At 53.4% G+C, this 25,573-nt stretch overlaps 1 protein-coding gene across 1 annotated transcript; it reads right to left on the bottom strand.

Moving 5' to 3' along the window:
• Nucleotides 1-10,770: 10,770 nt before the first annotated feature.
• On the bottom strand, nucleotides 10,771-24,013 carry LOC147724809 (uncharacterized). The gene is made up of 9 exons (XM_086918112.1): nucleotides 23,910-24,013; nucleotides 23,226-23,389; nucleotides 22,089-22,237; nucleotides 20,863-20,968; nucleotides 19,489-19,717; nucleotides 15,422-15,531; nucleotides 13,580-13,715; nucleotides 11,454-12,694; nucleotides 10,771-10,793 (listed from the first exon to the last, which is right to left on the bottom strand). Exons 1-9 carry the CDS (start codon nucleotides 24,011-24,013, stop codon nucleotides 10,771-10,773), a joined length of 2,262 nt encoding a protein of 753 aa, XP_086774238.1.
• Nucleotides 24,014-25,573: the final 1,560 nt, after the last annotated feature.

Raw genomic sequence — 25,573 nt, 5'->3', positions numbered from 1 at the left:
CAGGTGCACCCGGCTGAAAAGCTGCGAAGCACCGCAGATTGGTAATCTCTGTATCGAACAGCTGTAACAATTACACAAAGCAACAATAATAATGCTCTAACTCTTAATAAGGTATGAACGGCGTATCTAACGTAATAAAATAATAAGCACTTAACTTGGCTGCAAGCAGCAAAGAAAGAGGAAGTGCTCATGTTTGGGTGCTCACATATAGGGCTATAGTCTCTATGGTTATTGGTAAAGTGCCTTTGCATTGTAGGAAGTGGGGTTTATATTGATATGTTAAAAAGTTTTTCATTGGTTACTGTATTTTTTCAATAAAGAAAGAGAAAGCATAATCCGAAGCCTCCAGTCCTGTAATAGAATTATGCTTTCTCATTTCTTTACTACTTTTCAGCAGCCAATAACTATGAAGTTAAAATATCACTGCATATCCCATGACACCACGTGTCCAACCATAGAGCCAACGCCCTATATAAGCGCTTTATAACACAGTGTCCTCTTTCTTTGCTGTTTCGCAGCCAGTTAAGTACACATTTGTTATCCTCCTGTTATTGACTGTATGTGTCGTAGGCCCTTACTTCTATGCAGTAATTATTGTTATTTGCGCTACGCGCTGTCAGTACCTTCTGTTTGTACTGGTTTACTTGTTGCATATGTTGCCAGGATCCCGGTAGCGGGGATAGTCCTCAACAATGTTGTAGGCCAGGAGTTGGTCTCCTTGTTATTAGTTTAGTGAGTAATGAGACGCCGCTGCACACTGCAATTGTACCGTAGTTCTCCCTCGAGCGGAGCTTGTCGTTGGTGCCTCTGGGAGCACTCTGCGCCAGCCTCCCTTTTTCTGTGTGGAGCAGGAGATCGGGAGCGAGTACGCCCATCTCTGTGAACGCAGTCCTCTTTTTAGATTGCCTTACTGTGTGGCACTGAGCATGTGCGGCAGCCATTTTGGTCACTTTCCAGTGCCCGGGAAGGTTCGAATAATGCAGGGAGCCGCGTATAACTGCTCCTATTATCCTTTTCACTTTGAGGCAGCTCCCTTCTGACACCCGGCAGATCTTACTGCTCAAGGTTGGATAATAGTGCATAGGCTCTGCCTAGAGTGTTTGTCAAGCCCTCCCTCCACCTCAGATTGGTTTTGAGACTGTTTTCTGTACTTGGCTTGCCTCGGGTTGGCGCTACTCCCCCTGTATTGCTCCTGAATTGGGTATACTCACCCTATAACTTGTGGCCCTTGTCTTTTCCCATCAGTTCCAATGTATTTCTTTCAAATTGAAGATTCCTATGAGGAAGAGTTTTACTACTAGGAGCCCACAGGGCGATTGAACACCTAAAGCGCCATCTATGTGGTTATGTAGTGCAGCAGGGCTGGTTACCCACTCCCCCAATGTGGCCAAACCCAAGGGGATGCCCCCCAAGGGGCCCCACGCTGCAGATTTCGCCAAACTAGCTACCAGCATATCCAAGGAGCATGACTATAGCGCTCCATCGGAGGATGCTGTTTCTGACCCGTTTCATGAGGATGATGAAATGATGAATCCTCCTCTCAACAGAGCTCGGACATGGAAGACGCCCCCAGACCCAGCAAATGCTTGCGGAAGGAGAGTCATCTGGACCCACCCACACAACCAAAACTGCTCACCTTTGAGCCATCAGAAATCATTCACCCTAAATCTACAGCCTGGCTGCCCTCCCAAGAAGTGGCGGACTATCTACAGAACCACCTGCGCCAAGCCTTTGATAAAGAGGTTCCCGCTAGCCTGTGTTCACAACGCCCCAGACCGGATCTCCTAGGCAAGGTAGCTGATACCCCGGAGGTAGACCCCGCCATAGTGACCAATCTCAAGAAATACTAAAAGGAACCATCGAAGGGAATTGATAGAGCCTGGTGCTCCTGCTAGGACAAGCTCCTTGACATGTCGGGCCCCTTACTAAAATTCTGGAGCTTGGTTACCGGGCAAAAGAGTCCGCTATGGCTATTGACCCGAGCAAATTATTATAATGGGCGCAACGGGGCCTATGCCAGTTAGGGAACAATAACTTTGCCATGTCAAGTGAAAGGAAGCGGTCTATCCTTTTGAAATTGGACCCAAAACTTGCTGAACTATCCATTTCAGAAGCCGGCCCTCTAGCCCAAGGCCTCCTCTTCGGACAACCTTTCTTGAAGGAATTGACAAAGTTTGTCGCTACCTTTAGCGGTTTAGACAAGGCACAAGGGTCACTAAGGAGAGCCTTCAGACAGGTAGGGGTTGTTCGTTCGGCCGAGGGTATCAACAAGGGCCCCAAAGAGCTTATCATCAGCAGCAGTGTGGGGGTTAAACTGACTCAACCAACCCCACCTTCTATCCTACCTGTCGCTCCAATAAGAACCACTTCAGAAAGGGTAGATACGGTGGAAATCAAGACAACACCAGGAAACCGATCCTCCAAGCCCTCCTCACCAGCAGGATAGACTTTAGAAACACTCTGTCCGCAGAGAAAACCAACCAGCTCACCAGAAGACTGCGGACCATCCAAGAGACAGTCCCTAGCTATTAATGTAGGTCTGGTCCTGTTTATAGCTTTCACCTCAAACAGTGCACAGACTGTGTTTTTCTTGCATAGCTGTATTAGTATTTTAATGTTCTATAGTTTTACAGCTTTTCTTTCATTCTCATGAATTTTTACCACCTGCTTTTGACTGGTGGTCTTTTAAGATGGTATTTTCCACAGCTTTTAAATGAGATCTCATACTTGTAATTGGATGTAATTTACCACATGTGGAAAATAACACATGCGTTTAATAGTTAATGCGGTAAATAGCGCAGTATTCAGCAAATGTGAAAATAACACATGTTTTTAAACTTGTGATCATACGATTAGTTAAAGTCATGCGCAATTTACCCCTGCATCCTGTAATTACCACTATACTTAACTCATAATCAGCGCCTCAGTGCACCTTTGCCCCTTCTTGGGTGAATTATTTGGGGTGTTTTTTTTAGAGAAAAGGAATATCAGTTCCCAAGGAACAGTTGGAAAGCCTTCACCCAAAACTAAGAAAGAAGTTAGGGCCTTTTTAGGATCATTGGATACTACAGGAGAATCAGACCCTATTTAATTCCTAAAGAAAACTGTTTAAAATCAGATCTCATGGGGAACCTCAGAAGAAGATGCATTTCTCTCCTTCAAAACGACTCCTTAAGAGTTGCCTCGTTCTGAGGTGCCCCCCCCCCCCTTATCCCTCATCCATTCTGGTTCGGCCTGGGTGCCGTTTTGGCACAAGGACAGGAGGCTGCAACCCCGCATCATATTAATCAGTAGAAAAACTATGCGCCCATAGAGGACAAGCATTGGCAAAGCCAGCAGGTCACACCTTTGCAACATCTATTGGCTTTTTTGAGCCATGTTGAACAGCAGTGGGGCTGCATGGCTGAGCGTAAACAAAAAAAAACAAAAAACACTCACCGAGGATAGCCCACGTTAAACTTAATCGCGGGTGGTACGATGGAGGAATAGCATTACCAAATATGCAACTCTACTATTGGGCATCCCAGCTCAAAGTAATTAATCAGTGGATCCACGCCCCACACGACGACCCGGCATATCTGGCGGATAGGGCCCAACTGGGAACACATAGTCTGTTGGTCCCGCTATATAATCCAAGTCTCCTTAAGGGACTACTCGGCCCAACTAAGCACACAGTAACATTGTGGTACAAGGCGCTCACACGGTTAAAATGGAAGGGGGTCATTACAAAGCTGACTTCACTTTGGGACACTAAAAAGTTAGGCTGCCTCAGATCCAGTAAGGGGTTTACCCAATGGGACAATATTGGAATCTCAACGGTGGGGGATCTCTGGACCTCTGCAGGAGTACTCCCTTTCTCGCAACTGCAACAACAATACGCACTTGGCCCCACTGAAACTTACAGGTACATCCAGATAAGACACGCACTGCTGGCAGTACTTGAACCGGGGTCCCCTGTCCCATAATCCTCAGCCTTAGAAGACCGGCTTCTCACAGACTTCATGCAAACACGTGCCACCTCGCTTACATACCGCAAATGAATACACAACCTCCCGGACCCCTTACAACGTTTGAGAGAGAAGTGGGAAACTGAATTCGGAGCTATGGACGAGACAGATTGGAATGCCGCAATGGCGTCACCGAGGGAGGCGGGGGTCTCGGCCCGGTTTAGGCTCATACAGCTGAAAGTACTACATAGAGTGTACTACACTAGAACCGCTCTTTATAAAATGCAAAGGGCTGAAACCCCATACTGTCTTAGGGGATGTGGGGAGGAAGGAACGCTATTGCATACATTGTGGGACTGCCCGGCCATAAGGAGTTACTGGCAACAAGTCATGCGGACCATTTCCCAGACCCTTGACACTTCCCTAACACCAGAACCACGCATGTGCCTGCTGAATATTTGGGAAGGGACTGATTTGAATCTCAGGCAACAGCAATGGGTCACTATTGGGACAATGGTAGCCAAACGCGACACGGCACAGAGGTGGGGGGTGCCAGAGGTACCTACTTTAGCATTGTGGTGCAGAACGATGGCCAAACTGATGTTAACTGAACGCACAGTGTATAAAATGAGAGCTAACCCCAAAAAGTGGAACAAAGTGTGGGAGGCATGGAATAGGTACAGGGGAGATATATGTGAACCACTGCCAGAGGACGAGGACGACGGTTCGGAAGATGAGGAGGAGATGGATGAATGAATCGGGAGGGAAAACATGGGGATGGATGAAGGGGTACTAATTACCTGACAGGGATTTCAATTTTGTTCGGTGCTTGGAGAGGGAAGGGTATCTACCTGGGAAATTGGAATCAGCAATTTCCACTGAAATTGTCTTATACATTGTGACTATATATCAAAGATGAGTCAACTATTTTTGTTCTGTTAACTTTCTACAAAAATAACATAACAAGCATTTACAATGCAATGGTCTCGGCATCATTAAAAGTAGAGCTATTGGCATTGCTCATGACATTTCTTTTTTTCCCCTTAATTCATAAATAACAGCACTCTGCACTCAACAGCACACACCACTCTGCACCTGCACTCACTGCTCTGCACACTCACTCTGCACTCACTACTCTGCATTCTGCACTCACTACTCTGCACCCACTACTCTGCACCCACTACTCCGCACCCACTACTCTGCACTCACTACTCTGCACTCACTACTCTGCACTCACTACTCTGCACTCAATAGTCTGCACACTCTCTACTCTGCACTCACTACTCTGCACTCATACTCTACACTCAATAGTCTGCACACTCTCTACTCTGCACTCACTACTCTGCACTCACTCTGCACTCACTACTCTACACTCACTACTCTGCACTCACTCTGCACTCACCACTCTGCACTCACTCGAGACCTAAAAAGCAGACATTGCTGGCAGGCGGACAAGCACACCCTGCTTCCCAACGGAACACCTTACAGCAGGGACCCCTCCACAGAGGCCTAAGATAGAATGGGCACGATGGCCTAACTTCTCATTGTCGCCTCTCCACCTCACACGGATTTCTCCAGAGATTTGAGCTCTGACACAATCCCCTTACTACCATCAGGCACCTAATACAACACACCATGGTGTGTCTTGTACGTGTTTTTGGTGTATATCTAGAAGTTGGTGCTACTTTTAACTGCTATAAGAGAAGAGGGGGGTGGGAAAAGCAGAAAGTGGAAATGATTGAGGAAAGTGGGGTATGGGCAGAGGGAGAAGGGACTAGGACGTCCAGAGCCTGCTTTTGCCCTGGTGAGTGGGCGCCCTCCTCCAAAGGCCAGCGCCCAGTGCAGCCGCACCTGTGGCACTGCCCTAAAGCCGGCCCTGGCGACGTCCCTATGCAGGCCTCCAACGGACTGAGGGCAAGCCATGCTCTGTTTAAGCATGAATATTGCCTCCTGCTGCTTGTCCAATAAAAGCATGTCTTGTCAGTTTTTAAAGAGATGCATTTAACTGACCCTGGAGCCACACCTCGCACAGACTTGAAGTTTTGAGCAGCGAGCCTTACAAAGACAAGGAAGGAAGCCCTAGATAGGGGACTGACTCTTTTTTGCCATCCCTCCGCCCAATAAAGTCCGAGTTAGAAAGGCCTCTCGATTTGGCCATATTGTTTGTGGCCGGCTGCGAGAGCTGAGCAGTGCCTAGCCATTCATCCAATCAGGCTGGCCGGATGGGCCCCTGTGTTAGAGACTCTGGGCCTGTCCCTTTTGGTTCAGGGCCATTCCCGACTGGTGTGAAGTCGCTTCGCTGTAGCTCATCGCATTTCTCGTTCTTAGCATCACTGCAGGTAATACAGATGTGGTCGCGCAGTCCATCTTCAGTGCTGCGGCCACACAAACACAGCTGGCCGCACAGGCCCCGCGGCACAGCTCGTGTTCACCCGGGTGTGCAGGGAAGGGCATGCAGACAACCTCTGGCAGACTGCTGGCTCACATTAGCGCAACAGGTACAGCGGCACCGGCACACAAAGGTAGGAGAAGTCCAGTGCGCCCCATTAATAGCCGCCTTTCCGCCGGACCGGGGCCAGGTGAGCGTTTTCCTGTGTGCATTTAGGGGTATCAAAAGTGTTTGCTGGAGCGCCGCCCACCGACCACGTACGGCTTCCCAAGCAGGACCTAGAAGCGGCGTGGCCATGGGGCCAGCAAGGAGTCCTATTATTTATAAAATAATATCGTTTTAGCAGATCCGCCTAAGCACAGCCTTCCTCCCACCTCTACTTCCGATCGCGTTCGACAGATGCGAGGGTGGGGGGAGGTGTTGAGCAGAAACTGGTGCTAAACCTTCAACTCCCAAAAGATGGCCTAATGCCTGTGAAAGAGGAGGAGCAGCCAGGGGTTGGCGGGAGAAGCTCGCTGCCAGAAGCGAAGGCATCAGGAGGGGAGAAGCCTTGCAGACGTACCCGTGTCCCCTCGCACAGACAACTCGGGCCCGCCAGCCCCTGCCCCCTCAGGCACGCACTAACACTGTTGGGGGGAGAAGCTCGCTGCCAGAAGCGAAGGCATCAGGAGGGGAGAAGCCTTGCAGACGTACCCGTGTCCCCTCGCACAGACCACCCAGGCCCGCCAGCCCCTGCCCCCTCAGGCACGCACTAACACTGTTGGCGGGAGAAGCTCGCTGCCAGAAGCGAAGGCATCAGGAGGGGAGAAGCCTTGCAGACGTACCCGTTTCCCCTCGCACAGACCACCTGGGCCCGCCAGCCCATGCCCCCTCAGGCACTCACTAACACTGGTCGCAGCGCTCACATGATCATTCTCTCTGATGACCAACTTAACGCTTTCTTTGACTAACACTGTTCCCATTTCCACCCTCTGAAACTCCGAAAATGTCACTCCTTTAATAACTCTAAATAAATGGGGAGTAGTTTTCCCGCTTTCTGTTCTATGATGTCACCCACAGGATCGTCTAATGGCAACTTCCGTCCAGAAACCAAACTATCCGCTCTATTGTGTGACTGCCGCGAAAACACCCAGGAGTCAGCGTCTCCTCCAGCGTCGCGATCGCGTGCGCGTGCGCGTTTCAAATCGCCTCCAAGGCGATGCGCGCGGCCAGGAGTGTCTCCTGGGAAGCACACTCGCTAACAATAAGTTCTCGGCGACAACGCGCTTCCGCGCGTTTAGCCGAGACCTAAAAAAGTAAGATTTTACATATTCAATCATTATATCCTTACTGCATTTCGCATCATATCAAGTATTTGCTGCCGGACCGGAAGGTTGTCGGCTGAATAGCTGTGTAACAGTACGAACCGTTGATTTATTATGTAACATTTACGAATGACAAGATGTACTGCTGATGTCTTGATGGCAATTTTCAATAAAAATCTTACACCAAAAAAAAACCAAAAAAAACACTATAACGCGGTCAACCCTGGCTCTGTGACAGCAGTTTTTTTATTTTACTTGCAACAATGTTGCACAGCAGCTGCACCTCTGCACAACATGGCTAGAAAACACATCGATGAGGCCAAATAGCTGACACGTATGCAAGAGCTGTTCGGCTTTGTCAATGCGTTTTTTTGTGGAGGAAGGGACGGGGCAAGCAACAGGTGGTAGGGAGATTGTGGTGGGTGGCAGGGACAAGCAAAAACTGGTTGTAGCTTGTTAGTTGTGGGAGTCACAGGGCAAGTAATATTGGGGGAGGGGCAAGCTACAACGCGGAGAGGGAGGCAATGACGACCGACAGCAAGATTAATGGGACCCCCTCAAAACTGAATTAGGCCAGGGAAAGGGAGGGGAATGAAAAAACACAATAAGAAGAACAATTTTCCCTCGATGGCCACAATATTTTAGTACAAATATATACTTTTCTATTCTTTGCTTAGCAATCAATTCAGTATGGGTGACAAATATGCAGCAGTCTTATTTACTTTCTTTAGAAAAGTATAAAGTTTTATTAATTATTTCCAAATTATTGTTTCTTTTAGTGATGATCGTTTTTCATATTAATTCAAGAGGAAGAAATTCATTTTTTTAACAAAAGTTTTTTGTTTTTTGATTTATAACCAATTTCATAGTAGATGTATGAATCTCAAATGTCCAAATACATTGGTATTACATTCAAAAGAGAAAGAAAGACACATCAATATATACATAATACAAGATACAAGTCTATATACAAAAGACACAATTCACCAAAATAATTATACCCCTGGTAACCAACAATCTGTCACAAACTTACTCACACAGTCATACTCACCACACTCATAACAACATCTGAAAAAAGGCACTGGATCCAATTGGCAGAGGCACCCTGTCAATCGGTAAATCTCAAGACACAGTATGAGACTTCGCACTTGACTTTGCAGACGACCGAGCAAGCAACGATGCAGGAGGGGGACACGTAACAACGGGCAAGCATTGACCCAGGAGGGGGATGGGAGAACAAGCAACAACAACAAGTGGGTAAGAAGGGAAAAAAAGTATCCCAATTCCAGCAGAAGGAGAGGAAGACGCTAATTAAAAAAAAGTAATCGGTACTTAGTCCATGCTCCACAGAAGGGAGAAACAAACGAAGAGAAAGTGAAACCAGTATGCACTGATGAATAAAGAGCCAGTAAATAAGAGTGACAATGAAGCCTACAGATGATAAGCTGTCGGTGGGATCCAAGCCCCCTTTAAGTTAACAAAACATCTTACAAGCTACAGCACGTGTGGTCTCAGGTGAGACGTAAAGAGTGCCTGGCCTTTAAAGGGGCCGTCTGTGCACTACATTAATACTTGTTCGGGAGGTATTCTGTCAACGTATAAACCATGCTCCTATAAGCTGGTTCACCAGACAGAAGGGAAGTAACAGGCGGGTACTACTTTGGTCTGCACCCGCTAAGCCCTTTTCATGTCCGGAGTTACCCTCCCCAACGCCCCCCCCCCCCCCCCCCCCCCCCGCCCCCACGGTCCAAGCAGAACTAAGGTGGGTTTTCTCTTTAGGTCTTTAAAAAATGCCACTACTTATATCCTATAGCTAATGGGAGCCTGTATGGAGTGACTCAGGGCTAGACAGACAGGAGTGGCTGGAAATATGTTGTTTTTTGAGAAAAGTCTGTTCTGTTTGACTTGCGGCCAGCACTCGGCGCGGAAGGAATGGGGTGATAACCCAATAAGTACACAAATATTAAAAATATGCTATTATTTATTATAGCTTTTCATGATTGTCAAATAGGTATAAAATGCACAATAAAATACATAAATATATATCCAGTATAAAAATGAACTCCTTCATAAAAATAAGTTAAAAAAACATATAAATAATGCGTAATATTCAGTTCTAAATAACAATGTATTGAATAAGAGCTTTTGGTACGGGGCATTCTGCGCGCGAGATGACAATATTCCCTCATTTTCACGCGAAGTGCTTCGAAATGTTACATGTTGAACTTGTGAGGATCCCTCAGCCCTGAGAATTGTTGTAGGACAACCTCTGTTCAGGCATCAGGCTGAACTGCTGTCAGGCATGGGCCCTCAGAGCTCTGTTCATGGTACTCTCTTCTCAGACCTCACACAGAGCCTCCAGATCTCTGTGGACGACAGTCTTCCACCAGGCGTCTCGCAGGGTCCCTCAGGGCTCTGGTCAGGAGGTCTCACACAGGGTCACTCAGAGCTCTGGTTAGGGGCTCTCACACAATGACCCTCAGAGCTCTCCTAAGGGCAGTCTTTTCACGCCTCAAAGAGGGTGTCTCACAGCTTTGAATAAGGTAGATTTACAAGGGGTATTTCTCCCCTCCTCAGGTTCCATACAGTTACTCAGCCATTCCTCTGTGGAGTCTGTCCCCGGACTTCATGAATGACCCTCTGTCTGTCCCCAGACTCCATGAGGGACCCACAGTCCATCCCCAGACTGCATGAAGGGCTCTCAGTACATTTCCAGACTGCATGAAGGGATCTCAGTCCAACCCCAGACTCCCTTGAGGTCCGTCCGGCTGTCCCCAGACTCCATTAAAGGACCACCATCCCTCCCCAGACTCCATGCAGGTCCATCCCCAGACTCCATGCAGGGCCCTCATATCATAGGTCTGATTTAGAGAAAGACAGTCTTTCTGGTTCAGAAGCTCCAGGTCTTGTGGCTGCCGCAGTCAGCGGGGGAGGGGCAGTATTCTTTCCACAGTCACGCGGGGTGAGTTCTGGGATAGTCCCATCAGAGCTCGGTCGTCAGCCATCTTTGATGGTGGGCTCCTGGATTGGCGTTCACTGCATCCGTGCCATGCCCCGCAGAGACCCAAGCGCCAGGGTCGCGACTGGCACTGTGCCATACAGCTCGAAGCAGGTAAGCCTCAGGTTTAGTTCAGAACATGGACTCTTCACCACCTGCCAAGAAAAGAGACAGAGAGACATGAGTACCAGAAGACAGCCAGAAGTACTGCAGCCAAGCCAGACAAAAGAGACAGGAAGTTGTACAGACCCTCTCCCCCCACATAGACAGCAACCCCCAGAAAGAGGGCTGGGGAGATATGTGTGGGTGTACCCACAAAGAGATGGGGGCCTGTGGGCCTCTAAAGGCGTCTACTCTTCACTGGACTGTCTCACTCATCTCAATCCTTCTAGAGGTGTGCCATAGACTCTCTTCTCTGGACTGTCTATCTTCTCTCAATCCTTCGAGACATGTTCTTGCACAAGAAGACACTCTTGCAGAGTTCTCACCAGTGGGAATACCCTGATTTCTGCTCATGAAATATCTCACTTTGACCCCATATCTCCATCTCTCTGCACCCCCTTTGTACTCTAGAAGGGTGGAGCTCATTGGGTGAGGTTCCCAAGACCCTTTCCACTGCCCTGCCCCCCAGACCCATCTACCCACATTCTAGCATCCCTAGAGCATGACTTGTTTTTGGGTACCATCTTTCTCTGACTACTCCTGGAGTTGGCCTCAATCCCTTCTTGTTTATCCCACCTCATCAGGGGACTTTCCTGACCATCCCCTCCAGACCAGGGTTGTGTGATCTGTGTCATCTCCTCACTGCCCCTTACCGTGATGAAACGCGAAGTGCAGAAAGTCATTGAGTGGATACTCCTCAGAGGTGTAGCTTGGTGGAGTCATGAACACTTCAGGGGCGCTCCTCACACACACAAAGGGGTGTCCTTCCGGGCAGGGGGCCTCTATCGGGAAACCTTCAGGTGTGTAAAGGCTCACAGTGCAAGAGCCCCCTCTCTTCTCCACCGCCACCGGGGCATTGTGCTTGTCCCCCTCGTTGCAGAGGTCCATAAGGATGCTGGTTATGGCACTTTCATCTAGAGTGGGGTCCTGGTCATCGCCATGGTGTCTTCTCGTAGAGGTCCCCCAACCACTCGGAGAAGCCACCACTTGCAGTTCCTGGTGGGCCGGCCTGCTGTACACAGAGAAGCTTTCCGCCATGCACCTCAGCTGGGAGGCCAAGAGGCTGATTTCCTGCCACTCGTGGTCCATATACTGGGGCCTTCCACTGCCGGGTGGAGAAGCCCTGAAGTTGTGTTGTGTGGTGTCCATGCTCCGCTCTCCTCCCAGTTCCTGGTATGCATCATATGGTGAAGTGAATTGAGTGTGGAGGCCGTGGTCTCCTGGAGATGAAAGGAAGCCCTCAAGCTCTTCAGCACTGTTTGGGTAGAAGTCCGACTCAGCCACCAGCGTGTCCTCCTCATGGGGACTCAGCAGAGAGTCGGGAACCAGGGCATGGAAGAGGGATGAGGAGAAGGTGCTGGAGTCCTCCTTCACCAGGCTGGGCTCCACCATGGTGTAGGCAGCGGTGCCTTCCAATCTGTCAGCTGCAGCAGCTGTTCTGACTGGTGCCAAAGGGTCTGCGAGAACCTGCCAGGAATACATGTCTGGGCAGGAGTGAGTGCGGAGGTCCCAGGACTCTGCAGGAAGGGCTGCTGTGTCAGACCAGGGGGAGTCAGAGCTGGTCAGCCCCGAGAGACCAGAAGCGTCGGATTCTGGGGTGTATGGAGGGGTGAAGGCAAAGGATGTGTCCAGGAAAGGATCTTCCGTCTGCGTCTGAAGGGACGAAGTTCTGGGGGAGACCCCTGGGCTGGTCTGCAGCACTCTAGCACGCTTGCTCTCTCGGTCCTTGGAGGCGCCCTTCCGCTTGAGGGTCCCTGGAAGTGTACCCCAGTTGTTGTGGTCGCTGCTCTCTCCAGGCCTGGACTGCTGACCTCCTTCCGTTGATGAGCCAGTGGTGGTCTTCCTGGCGCTACTGGTCAGGTGCTGCGGACGCAGGTAGCAGGCCTCTTCTGCACTGTTGGAACAAAAATCATTGACTATGAGAGACAGTTCACTCAGAGACAAAGAGATACACAAAGAGGGGTTCACAGCGCCCCTCGACTTATGGCTAAATCTTATGAAATAAAATGAGATTTATCAAAGCGCACACATACCGGAAGGCGTCAATGCGCTAAAAGACTAGGGCGCATATTATCAAGAACCGCGTTATAATTATCGCCGGTTTAGCGGCAGGAAACTGCTGCTAAAGCGGCAATAATGGGCTTGATAATATGCCCTTGTGAATTCCGATAGAAGCCCATTTTCTGGCTAAAGCGGCAATCATTTTAACGCCCTTCTTGATAATATGCCCTTAGGTCATTCAGGTGAGAAAAGAGCAAAAAAATAATTTTCTGTGCTATGTCTGGAGATTACTGAGTGAAAAGCAAGTTGTCAGTGCTTTTCTAAAGGCGGCATGGAAAACAAGGCTAGAGAGCTGTTGAGGGAGAGAATTCCACACATTGGCTGTAATCTCACTTACCATAAAGGAAAGCATCTGTTATATCACTAGGCGCTAGAGAAGGGTGGCCTGGGCATCAAAAGCACCTGCCTACAGGCATTAGAAGGGGAAATTGGTTTATTTCTCATACAAATAAATCTATGCATGTACTTGTGCTGCATTTCACAGCACATATCCAAAGCATGGGACATTTCTGAGTTTGTCTAGGCATAGGAAGATGGATTCTAAGAGTAGACATCCTGTGTAAAGAACCGTACACGCACTTGTGCACCCTGGCACGAGGCGGCCCTGTGTGATCACCAGCGTTTGGGATGACAATGCCAGAAGCTCTGGTAGCTATGGTCGATGTGTATGAAAAGGTGTGCACACTGTGTGTGAGAGTGTGTGTGTGGGAGGTCTCACCTGAGGATCCGGTTCATACAGCCGATGGTCTGCCCATGTCTCTCTCTTGTTGCCGTGACCTGAACCCACGTGTGGGTCAGTCCTTCAGACAGCATCCGTACGACAAACTTCACTTCACCAGAGCCACCGCCTCGGACTGAGGATAGAAGGAAAGGGCACAAGTGAGACAAGAGCAGTGTGCACATCAAGATGTGAGGGTCAGGGGGTAGCCGCGAGGAGAGATGAGCACAGCTGAGGCCTGCAGCGGTCTCACACACCAAGGTGTGAGGGTCAGGGGTGTAGGGGCGAGGAGAGATGAGCACAGGTGAGGCCTGCAGCAGTCTCACACACCAAGGTGTGAGGGTCAAGGGTAGAGAGATGAGCACAGGTGAGGGCTGCAGCGGTCTCACAGACCAAGGTGTGAGGGTCAGGGGTGTAGGGGCGAGGAGAGATGAGCACAGGTGAGGCCTGCAGCAGTCTCACACACCAAGGTGTGAGGGTCAGGGGGTAGGGGCGAGGAGAGATGAGCACAGCTGAGGCCTGCAGCGGTCTCACACACCAAGGTGTGAGGGTCAGGGGTGTAGGGGCGAGGAGAGATGAGCACAGGTGAGGCCTGCAGCAGTCTCACACACCAAGGTGTGAGGGTCAAGGGTGTAGGGGCGAGGAGAGATGAGCACAGGTGAGGCCTGCAGCGGTCTCACACACCAAGGTGTGAGGGTCAGGGGTGTAGGGGCGAGGAGAGATGAGCACAGGTGAGGCCTGCAGCAGTCTCACACACCAAGGTGTGAGGGTCAAGGGTAGAGAGATGAGCACAGGTGAGGGCTGCAGCGGTCTCACCGACCAAGGTGTGAGGGTCAGGGGTGTAGGGGCGAGGAGAGATGAGCACAGGTGAGGCCTGCAGCAATCTCACACACCAAGGTGTGAGGGTCAGGGGGGTAGGGGCGAGGAGAGATGAGCACAGCTGAGGCCTGCAGCGGTCTCACACACCAAGGTGTGAGGGTCAGGGGTGTAGGGGCGAGGAGAGATGAGCACAGGTGAGGCCTGCAGCAGTCTCACACACCAAGGTGTGAGGGTCAAGGGTAGAGAGATGAGCACAGGTGAGGGCTGCAGCGGTTTCACAGACCAAGGTGTGAGGGTCAGGGGTGTAGGGGCGAGGAGAGATGAGCACAGGTGAGGCCTGCAGCAGTCTCACACACCAAGGTGTGAGGGTCAGGGGGTAGGGGCGAGGAGAGATGAGCACAGCTGAGGCCTGCAGGGGTCTCACACACCGAGGTGTGAGGGTCAGGGGTGTAGGGGCGAGGAGAGATGAGCACAGGTGAGGCCTGCAGCAGTCTTACACACCAAGGTGTGAGGGTCAAGGGTAGAGAGATGAGCACAGGTGAGGGCTGCAGCGGTCTCACAGACCAAGGTGTGAGGTTCAGGGGTGTAGGGGCGAGGAGAGATGAGCACATGTGAGGCCTGCAGCAGTCTCACACACCAAGGTGTGAGGGTCAAGGGTGTAGGGGCGAGGAGAGATGAGCACAGGTGAGGCCTGCAGCGGTCTCACACACCAAGGTGTGAGGGTCAGGGGTGTAGCGGCAAGGAGAGATGAGCACAGGTGAGGCCTGCAGCAGTCTTACACACCAAGATGTGAGGGTCAGGGGGTAGCCGCGAGGAGAGATGAGCACAGCTGAGGCCTGCAGCGGTCTCACACACCAAGGTGTGAGGGTCAGGGGGGTAGGGGCGAGGAATAGATGAGCACAGGTGAGGTCTGCAGTGGACTCATGTGAGGCGGCTGTAGTGTCACTCATGTGGGGCTGCTGTAGTGTCACTCATGTGAGGCCAGCTGTAGTGTCACTCATGTGTGGCTGTAGTGTTACTTACGCAGCTCCCGGTGCCGGTCCGCCCCCAGGCTCAGGTCCTCGGGATGAAGCAAGCTGTACCAGGAGCGACCAATCAGCTGTCTCGGCTGGTACCCAAGGTGATGAAGCACGCTGTGGATCAAGAGGTTAGAGGTCACCTGATGTTTAACATGGGATGAAAGGGGGCGTGACCTAAGACATGTCTAAGGGCCCGATTTACAGAACTAACTTAAGACAAAATCCTAAACTTACTACCATTTTGGTGTTCACAGAAGGCACTTACTCATTTTGGTATTCACAGAAGGCGCTTACTCATTTTGGTATTCACAGAAGTTAGGAGTCCTAACTTTAGGACTTCTAAATGCCTCCTGTGAATACCGAAAGTCTTAGCCCCTCAACTGCACCGAACGTTCCGCGCTAGTGCGGAACGTTCTATTGATCGGGCGGGCTGTGACGGCCAACGGACGTGCGCAGCACTACAAAGGTAGTGCGTTGGCCGTCAGCAGCAGCCATGAGGTTAAAGTTAGGATTTTTCTCAGTTTAGGAGAAATAAAGTTAGGACTCCTAACTTCTGTGAATACCGAGATTACTAAGTGCCTTCTGTGAATACCAAAATGGTAGTAAATTTAGGATTTTGTCTCAAGTTAGTTCTGTTAATCGGGCCCAAAGATCTCTTCAAAAGAGGCGCGACCTATGTAAGAAGGGGCGTGGCCGAAGCACGTGAAATACAGTATTGTGCTTCACAAGTTCACATCCACAGCATCACTGCTTCCTGTCCTTGGGAGTCACGTGACCAAAGGGGGCAGCCAGTGGCGTCACTAGGGGGGTGCGGGGGGTGCGGACCGCACCGGGTGTCACCATCAAAGGGGTGACACCATGGTCCGTGTCAACAATAATCTTGGCCGGCGGCCGGGTAAGGTTTGACAGACAGTAATATTATTTTGCATTTTGGTTTCACGGAGTCCGTGTCCGTGACACCAAAATGCAAAATTATATTTCTGTCTGTCGAACCTTACCCGGCCGCCGGCCAAAATTATTGTCCCAATTATTAGGCTATGGCTTTTCAGCATCCGGACGTCAATGACGTTCGAAACGTCTGTCACGTCGTGACGTGGCTCCCGGACCTGACGTTTTAAAAAGCTTCTTTACAAGTAACAGCGCGGGCTGGCTGCTAATGCTCTCCAGAAGCCCGGCCGAGTCCTGGCTCATGTGCCAGACAACGAGGGCTCCTGTTTCCTGATCCTGCCCTCCACGTACCTCCGCCATCTCACCTTGGATCCCGAGTCATGCACAACACCCTGCCTCCTCGTTGCCTCACCCCATTCACTTCTCGAAACTCCCTCATTTTCCTGCCTCAAACTTACCTCTTCTGCTCTTCAGGATGCGTACCACCGAGAACACCCTTTGCCCTGGCCCTCAACTATTGCATTTCTTCTATGCTCGTGCAATTCTAGCGCATCGGTGGGGGCTTCGAGGTGGCTGAGAGTTCACATGGGTGGCAACATTAAAACACAATGCATTACTTTGCGTTCCTCCCCAATGGATATCACTACTACAGTCACTCACGTGTTATCCAACATCCCCCTGCAGGATGACACCTATCGTGCCCCCGTGCCCACCGGTGCATCTGCTGCACACCCTCCTTCGGCGCCCCCTTGCACTGCGGTGCCAGGCTCTGTACTCCGCGCTCACGGCATGCCACCCTCCTGCAATATCAAGCGCTGGCCCCACTGCACGTAGGTCTCTGGCTGCTCTGGAATTGGAATTGCATTTATATAGCGCTTACTACCCCTGACAGGGCATCGGAGCGCTTACTATGTACTGACTCTATGTCCAGTGCCCATTGCGCGCCTCCCATCCGCACAATGCAGTGGGCATCACCCCGTGGTTTCTGCACCACACAGTGCTGTCTGCACTATACGGCGCTCAGCAGCTCACTACACATCCTCCCGTACCCTCTACACTGCAGCCGCACCGCGGGACATAACGCCCGTGCTCTCACTTTCCTGTCCTTGGCAATCGGAGGGGAGCACAGAGCAGCATATTATTCTGGGAGGCGGAATGCTGAAGCAGAGGCAGCGCTGCCCATGCCTGTCTCCACAGTGATTGATGGCTTTCTCCTGCCTCTCCTAACGCTCCAGGGGGAGACATTCAGAGGCCCCCTCCGCCAACCCTTCCTGCAGTAGCCGATCCTCGAGCCCCAAAAAGTTTATTTATTGCTTTTTATATAGCGCGGACTTTACCCGAAGAGGCGTCAGAGCGATTCACAATAGGAACTCTAATGATACATGATGATTAGAAAATAACAAGTGAACAAATTACAAAAGCAAACATTTAGTTACTTGTGGCAAAAGTGACAATTGTGAGCAAACAAAATACATAAGGTTGGTAGCAAACGCTGCAATACAGGAGGAAAAAGTGATGTGTGCAGGTTACAAGAGAAAACAGTACAATTAGAGGTATAATACTGCATAATATGGCAGACACTCAAGCACAAGAACAAACGTTACGCAGGCAATGGTGGCACTTGTGCAAGTATCTAAAGCAAACAAAATGTGAAGGTAGCAAACAGTGTGTTATAAGAGAAAAGTGGCGTGCTAAACACTCCAAGGCCTGAAAAATCTTACCTGACCCAACACCAAGAAAGGGGAGGATGGATTCCGCCCCTGAGATTCTTGCAATGCGGGCAAGAGGAATCGTTTCAGGAAAACCAAAGGAAAAAGAAGTCCCTGCAGGATGAACTCTGGCTAACCGACCCGTGGAAGTGAACCAGGGTTTTGCAGCGCCAGGTGCACGCTTGTCTTCCTCTGCAGCTGGTAAGTGGCACCCCCATTCTTCCCTTCGCTGTGTTTGAAAGTATGCCCTTTGACGATTACAACCTGTGCTCCTTGTGTCTGAGCGTGCGATATACCCAGTAAACTGCTTTGATCTGTAGTTGCGCTATTGTGTGCAAGTGTAACGTACTGCCCACTGACTATGAGTTGCACGTGGGTGTCATGTTACCATATGTTACTGTGCGCATCTTTCTGAGTCCGTGCAGACATAACATGCTATGCCCGGAAACAGTGTAGCCCTGAACGGGCATGTAGGGTTCTTGTGCTGCCAGTAAACCTGTGTCTAACTGGGCAAGGGTAGACTGGTGCCATGCATAGTGTGTGTCCTGTACTGTCCAGGACATGTGTGTAGCTGCACATGACACACGGGTGCCATGTGCATTTTAGCCCCTGTGTAAAGCCGTGTACGGGTATCTGGGGGGCATCATGGATTCATGATGTAAGTCATGAGGGGGTGACACCATGAGTTACCCGCACTGGGTGACACCAACCCTAGTGACGCCACTGAGCCATTGCACTCCTGCCCGCAACCCTGTCCGTGTGCTGTTTACGATCCCTGGCACGTGACCTTTCCCGTCATAGCCCTGCCACATGACCTCACGTGTCCTCCCCCTGCCCACGTCCACCCCTGGCTCACAATCTCACCTGCCCCCCTCCTGCCCACATGCCCTGGCACATGACCTCACCTGCCCCCTCCTGCCCTCATGCCCCTGCACACTGCCTCACCTGCCCTCATGCCCCTGCTCTCAGCCTCACCTGCCCCCTCCTGCCCTCATGCCCCCGCACACTGCCTCACCTGCCCCCCTCCTGCCCTCTTGCCCCTGTACACTGCCTCACCTGCCCTCCTCCTGCCCTCTTCTGCCCCCTCCTGCCCACATGCCCCTGCACACTGCCTCACCTGCCCCCTCCTGCCTTCTTGCCCCCGCACACTACCTCACCTGCTCTCCTCCTGCCCCCTTCTGCCCCCTCCTGCCCACATGCCCCTGCACACTGCCTCACCTGCTCCCTTCCTGCCCACATGCCCCTGCTCTCAGCCTCACATGCCCCCTCCTGTCCTCCTCCTGCCCTCTTGCCCCCGCACACTGCCTCACCTGCCCTCCTCCTGCCCCCCTCCTTCCCACATACCCCTGCACACTGCCTCACCTGCCCCCTCCTGCCCTCATGCCCCCGCACACTGCCTCACCTGCCCCATCCTGCCCACATGCCCCTGCACACACCCTCACCTGCCCCCTCATGCCCGCGCACACTGCCTCACCTGTCCGTCACCTCTGTCAGCCGCATGTCCAGGGTGTGCTGGCTCCGGAATGAGGCGCTGTGGGGCAGGCCTGGCTCCTCGGACCCGGGCTCCAGGGGGGTGCAGAGGGCCAGGAAGGTGGCGCCAGCCGTGGAGGGCAGGAAGCGGCCCCGGACCAGCACTGCCCGGTCCCCCCTGTGCTGCAGGCGCAGCGTCTTCTCACTCTGCAGGTGGGCCACGAAGCTGGTCTCTGAGGAGGGCAAAAAGGCAAAGGTGAGGGCACTGGATACCACCAGGGAGGGGCAGGATGAGGGCCCTGGGCAACACCGGGGGGGGGGGGGGGCAGAGAGGCAAGGGTGAGGGCACTGGACACCACCGAGGGGGGGGGGGCAGGGTGAGGGTCCTGGGCAACACCGGGGGGCAGAGAGGCAAGGGTGAGGGCACTGGGCACCACCGAGGGGGGGCAGGGTGAGGGCACTGGGCAACACCGGGGGGGGGGGGGGCAGAGAGGCATGGGTGAGGGCACTGGATACCACCAGGGAGGGGCAGGGTGAGGGCCCTGGGCAACACCGGGGGGGGGGGGCAGAGAGGCAAGGGTGAGGGCACTGGACACCACCGAGGGGGGCAGGGTGAGGGTCCTGGGCAACACGGGGGGGGGCAGAGAGGCAAGGGGAGGGCACTGGGCACCACCGAGGGGGGGCAGGGTGAGGGCCCTGGGCAACACCGGGGGGGGGGGGGGTGGGGGCAGAGAGGCAAGGGTGAGGGCACTGGACACCACCGAGGGGGGGCAGGGTGAGGGCCCTGGGCAACATCGGGGAGAGAGGCAGGGTTAGAGCCCTGGGCTTACGAGCAGTAGCAGCACCCCCCCCTCGTAGCGCCTTGAGACTCTCACGGGTAAGTAGTCTTGATTGATTGGGCAGCGCCGGGGTGGGGTTCTGGGTATTACCAGGGAGAGGAGAGGGGAGGAGAGGAAAGGAAAGGTCTCACACGGGCAGAGACACTGAGTGAGTGATTAAGGGTCTCATGCTTCTATGACCCTTTATTGCGGGGGCACGCCTCCCCTGCATACATTATACTTGGCGCAGGTATAATGTAGCACAAGGTTTTACAAAGTGACTCATTGGCTTAGATGTCTCACTTTGTTTAATGACGCAATGGTGCATTTATTTTACGCCGCAGGGCGGCACAAAAAGTGACGCAACTGCGGGGCAAAAGTATTGCAAGACCTCATAAATAAATGCCTTAAGGGAGCAGACGTTTGTCTCACACGGGCAGAATTGAGAGTCCCTGAGGGAGTGGTCGAGGGTCTCACAGAGAGGGCGCGATGGAGAGTTTCAAAGAGGGATGAGAGACCCTGAGGGAAGGGTTAGGCCAGAGCTACTTGAGGGCACTCACCTGAGCCTGGCGCGCCCTCTGCCTCTCGCAGGCTTCTCTGCACCTCCGGCACCTCCGAGTCTTGAATGAGGTCAAAGAGGGAGTCCCCCTGAGCGAGCAGCTCCACCTGTGGAGGGAGAAGAGGGTGAGCTACAGGCAACTACAGGAGCTGAGGTGATTTATCACCAAGGTCACACACTGAGTCAGGGGCTGAGTAGGGAATCAATGGCCTGGCTGCTCAGCCACCCCTCATACTTGCCACAGTACCCCCTACTAGCCATAGGTAGCCGAACCAAAGCTAAGACAAGGCAAATCCCCTTCCAGCCAGGCCACACCCACCTAGACACAGCCTCATCCACACACGACTTCACACACACGAGAACATGCTGCTAGCCAACCCCAGCCCCTGCTAGCCACAACCCCAACCCCTGCCTGCCGACTCCTGCCCCTGCTGGCCACAACCCCAGCCCCTGGGAGCCAGCACCAGCCCCTGCTAGCCACCCCCAGACCCTGCTAGCCAGCACCAGCCCCTGCTAGCCACAACCCCAGCCCCTGCTAGCCACCACCAGCCCCTGCTAGCCAGCACCAGCCCCTGCTAGCCAGCACCAGACCCTGCTAGCCAGCACCAGAGCCTGCTAGCCAGCACCAACCCCTGCTAGCCACAACCCCAGCTCCTGCTAGCCACAACCCCAGCCCCTGCCTGCCAACACCAGCCCCTGCTAGCCACCCCCAGACCCTGCTAGCCAGCACCAGCCCCTGCTAGCCACAGCCCCTGCCTGCCAGCACCAGCCCCTGCTAGCCACAACCCAAGCCCCTGCCTGCCAACACAAGCCCCTGCTAGCCGACCCTGCTAGCCAACATCAGACCATACTAGCCAACACCAGACCATGCTAGCCACAACCACAGCCCCTGCTAGCCAACACCCGACCCCTGATAGCCAACACCAACCCCTGCTAGCCACCCCCAGACCCTGCTAGTTAGCACCAGCGCCTGCTAGCCAGCACCAGACCCTGCTAGCCACAACCCCGGCCCCTGCCTGCCAACACCAGCCTCTGCTAGCCGACCCTGCTAGCCAACCCCAGACTCTGCTAGCCACTGCAAGCCAGCAATCGCCCCTGCTAGCCAGTACTCGCCCCCGCTAGCCAGACCACGGCCTAGGGCCTTCTGACTCATCCTAGGTAGCATAGCGCAGAGCTTGCATAGCGCCTCGACGCCCTGGTAGTGTGCGGCGCTCTAGGGATACTCACCATGGTGTAGCCCAGGTAGTCCACGACGTTGTCCGTGATGGAGACCAGCTTGCCCTGGGCGGAGAGGGCCATGATGAACCCTGGCAGGGCGGGCAGGAAGTCCAGCCCCGCGGGGGGCGTCCTCGAACCCGACACGCCTTCGAAGGCACCTGGAACCCAGACCAGAGAGGTGAGGCCTTGAACCCTTGCCACATGTACCCCTGCCCCTTGAACCCCTGCTCCCTGCTCCTTGAACCCCTGATCTCTGCACCCCTGCTTCCTGCACCTTGAACCCCTGCTGCTTGAACCCCTGCTCTCTGAACCCCTGCTCCCTGCTCCTTGAACCCCTGCTCCCTGCTCCTTGAACCCCTACTCCTTGAACCCCTGCTCCTTGAACCACTGCCCCTTGAACCCCTGCTCCTTGAACCCCTGCTCCCTGACCCTTGAACCCCTGCTCCCTGCACCCCTGCTCCTTGAACCCCTGCCACATGTGCCCCAGCTCCTTGAACCTCTGATCCTTGAACTCCTGCTTCCTGAACCCCTGCTCCTTGAACCCCTGCTCCCTGCTCCTTGAACCCCTGCTCCCTGATCCTTGAACCCCTGCTCCCTGCACCCCTGCTCCTTGAACCACTGCCCCTTGAACCCCTGCTCCTTGAACCCCTGCTCCCTGACCCTTGAACCCCTGCTCCCTGCACCCCTGCTCCTTGAACCCCTGCCACATGTGCCCCAGCTCCTTGAACCTCTGCTCCTTGAACTCCTGCTTCCTGAACCCCTGATCCTTGAACCCCTGCTTCTTGCCCCTTGAACCCCTGCTTCCTGCTCCTTGAACCCCTGCTTCCTGCTCCTTGAACCCCTGCTCCCTGCTCATTGAACCCCTGCACCCTGCCCCTTAAACCCCTGCTCCTTGGACCCCTGCTTCCTGCTCCTTGAACCCCTGCTCCTTGAACCCCTGCTTCCTGCTCCTTGAACCCCTGCCCCTTGAACCCCTGCTTCATGCCCCTTGAACCCCTGCTCCCTGAACCCCTGCTTTCTGCCCCTTGAACCCCTGCTCCCTAAACCCCTCCTCCCTGTTCCTTGAACCCCTGCTCCCTGCTCCTTGAACCCCTGCCCCTTGAGCCCCCGCCCCTGGGCCAGCGCCCCCTCAGACCCCGCACTCACCTTCAGAGAAGCTCTGGCTGCGCATGCGCAGACAGACCAGGCCCATGGTGTGCAGGTAGGAAAGGCGCCCCCTCTGCTCAGCCGGGAGGGGCAGCAGCTCCCGCAGGGCCCGGACCTCCGCGTTCATAAGGTCCCTGCGCGCCTTCGAGGCGCCTTTGGTGGAGCTGGGAGGAAAAGGAGCAAAAGAGTCAAAACATGTGGCTCAGGCCTTGGGGGTGTCTGAGACAGAGTGTGTGAGAGAGAGAGGGAGATAGAGAAAGAGACAGAGAGAGAGAGAAGGAGAGAGAGAGAGGCAGGGAGAGAGAAGAGGAGGGGGAGAGAGAGAGAGGGAGAGTGTATGTGTGAGAGAGAGAGAGAGGGAGAGAGAGAGGGCGAGAGAGGGAGAGAGTGTGTGTGTGAGAGAGAGAGAGGGAGAGAGAGAGAGAGGGAGAGTGTATGTGAAAGAGAGAGAGGGGGAGAGAGAGAGGGAGAGTGTATGTGGGAGAGAGAGGGAGAGAGAGAGGGGGGAGAGAGAGGGAGAGTGTATGTGGGAGAGAGAGGGAGAGAGAGAGGGGGGAGAGAGAGGGAGAGTGTATGTGAGAGCGAGAGGGAGAGAGAGAGGGGGGGAGAGAGAGGGAGAGTGTATGTGAGAGAGAGAGAGAGAGGGAGAGAGAGCGAGATAGAGTGTGGGCAGTGCCAGTCTACCGGAAGGGTCTGTCCACGCTGCCCCTCGGCGGGTCTCCTCGGTGGGCAGGGCGCTGGCACCCCTCGGCGGGAGCCCGCTGGCACTGCTGGCAGCTCACTGTCATGATCCTGCAGGGAAAAGGGCAGGGTTACTGGGGTTCAAGACCTCACTTTGAGGGCAGCTGCAAGTGCGCCCCCCGCAGCCTGGCACCCCGAGGAGCCTGGCACCCTCTGTCCCCTCGGCGAGGAGCCACAGCCTGGCACCCTCCGTGCCCTCGGCGATGAGCCACAGCCGGGCACCCTACGTGCCCTCGGCGAGGAGCCACAGCCTGGCACCCTACGTGCCCTTGGCGAGGAGCCACAGCCTGGCACCCTCCGTTCGCTCACTGAGGAGCCACAGCCTGGCACCTTCCGTGCTCTCACTGAGGAGCCACAGCCTGGCACCCTCCATGCCCTCGGTGAGGAGCCACAGCCTGGCACCCTGTGTGCCCTCACTTGTTTGGGCAATGAATAGAGCCTGGCACCCTGTGTGCCCTCACTTGTATGGGCAATGAATACAGCCTGTCACCCTGTATGCCCTCGGCGAGGAGCCACAGCCTGGCACCCTGTGTGCCCTCACTTGTATGGGCAATGAATAGAGCCTGGCACCCTGTGGGCCATCCCTGAGGACTTACAGCCTGGCACCCTCCGTGCGCTCACTGAGGAGCCACAGCCTGGCACTGGGGCCCAGACATTCAGGCTTGACATGACTGGCACCCTGCCCTCTCAGAGTCCCATGCAGGCCACCCCGCCTCCCCTCGGAGCCCTGGGTGACCCACCGCCCCCCTGGAGGACTCAACCCCTGGCCACGCTGTGCCCCTGACCTGCCGAGCCGGTGTGCCCAGGGTCACACTCCGCGTCAGCGGTCCTTGTCTTGCACGGTTATCCGTTCCAGGCCAGGGCCCCCTCACCTCCTAGGGTCTGTAGCGCCTCGAGTCCGTGCTGTCTGCGCCTCGAGTCTGTGCGGTCGGTGGCGCAGCGCTGTCCACTCTGCTCTCCCTGCTCCTTCTGGTGCTTATATCTGCCCTCTGGAGGGGGGCCGGGTCCCGGGTGGATGGTGAGGCTAATCCTGGCCGCACGGGGGATAAAATGACCTCCAGTGACGCAAGCAGGGGCCCCCTGGACCGTCTGCCAGGCTGGGGGTGCTTATCTGGGTTAATGCCCCCCTGGCTCTGCCCCTAGCATTACCCCACTCAAGTAACCCCATTACTGCAGTGACGTCGGCACCAGACTCTGGGGACATCGGCTGAGCGCCTCGACTATAGCGCTTCGAATTAGAGGTGCTAATGCCGCCAAAAGAGGCGCTTTACACCCACTGTGAGGGCACAGGCTGCTGGGAATCCGACCTGCGACCCGCAGGCCTCAGACTCAGCACCCTGGACTGCCTTAAATATAAATATAATATATATATATATATATATATATATATATATATATATATATATATATATATATATATATATATATATATATATATATATTGCCATAATTAAATATATATATATATATAGATATATATATAGATAGATATATATATATATCTATATATATATATATATTATGTATTATGTATTATATAATTGTCCAAGCCTAATCACTGTTAAAATGTCACCCTGAGTGAATTTACTATTTGTATATATCGAACT

The sequence above is a fragment of the Lissotriton vulgaris genome, chromosome 4_1, assembly GCF_964263255.1.
Source record: "Lissotriton vulgaris chromosome 4_1, aLisVul1.2, whole genome shotgun sequence".
NCBI classification, from domain to species: Eukaryota; Metazoa; Chordata; class Amphibia; order Caudata; family Salamandridae; genus Lissotriton; species Lissotriton vulgaris.
The sequence above is the reverse complement of the archived record's forward strand: the minus strand, read 5'-3'. Positions and strand labels throughout refer to the sequence as shown.

Bases quoted from the DNA above. Each gene is read 5' to 3' on its own strand.
- LOC147724809 (XM_086918112.1), bottom strand. From the start codon at position 24,013: ATGACAGTGAGCTGCCAGCAGTGCCAGCGGGCTCCCGCCGAGGGGTGC. The intron at 22,238-23,225 runs GTGAGTGCGGGG...TCTGGGTTCCAG, and splicing joins CAGCCAGAGCTTCTCTGAAG to GTGCCTTCGAAGGCGTGTCG. The intron at 12,695-13,579 runs GTGAGACCTCCC...TTGTTCCAACAG, and splicing joins TGTATGAACCGGATCCTCAG to TGCAGAAGAGGCCTGCTACC.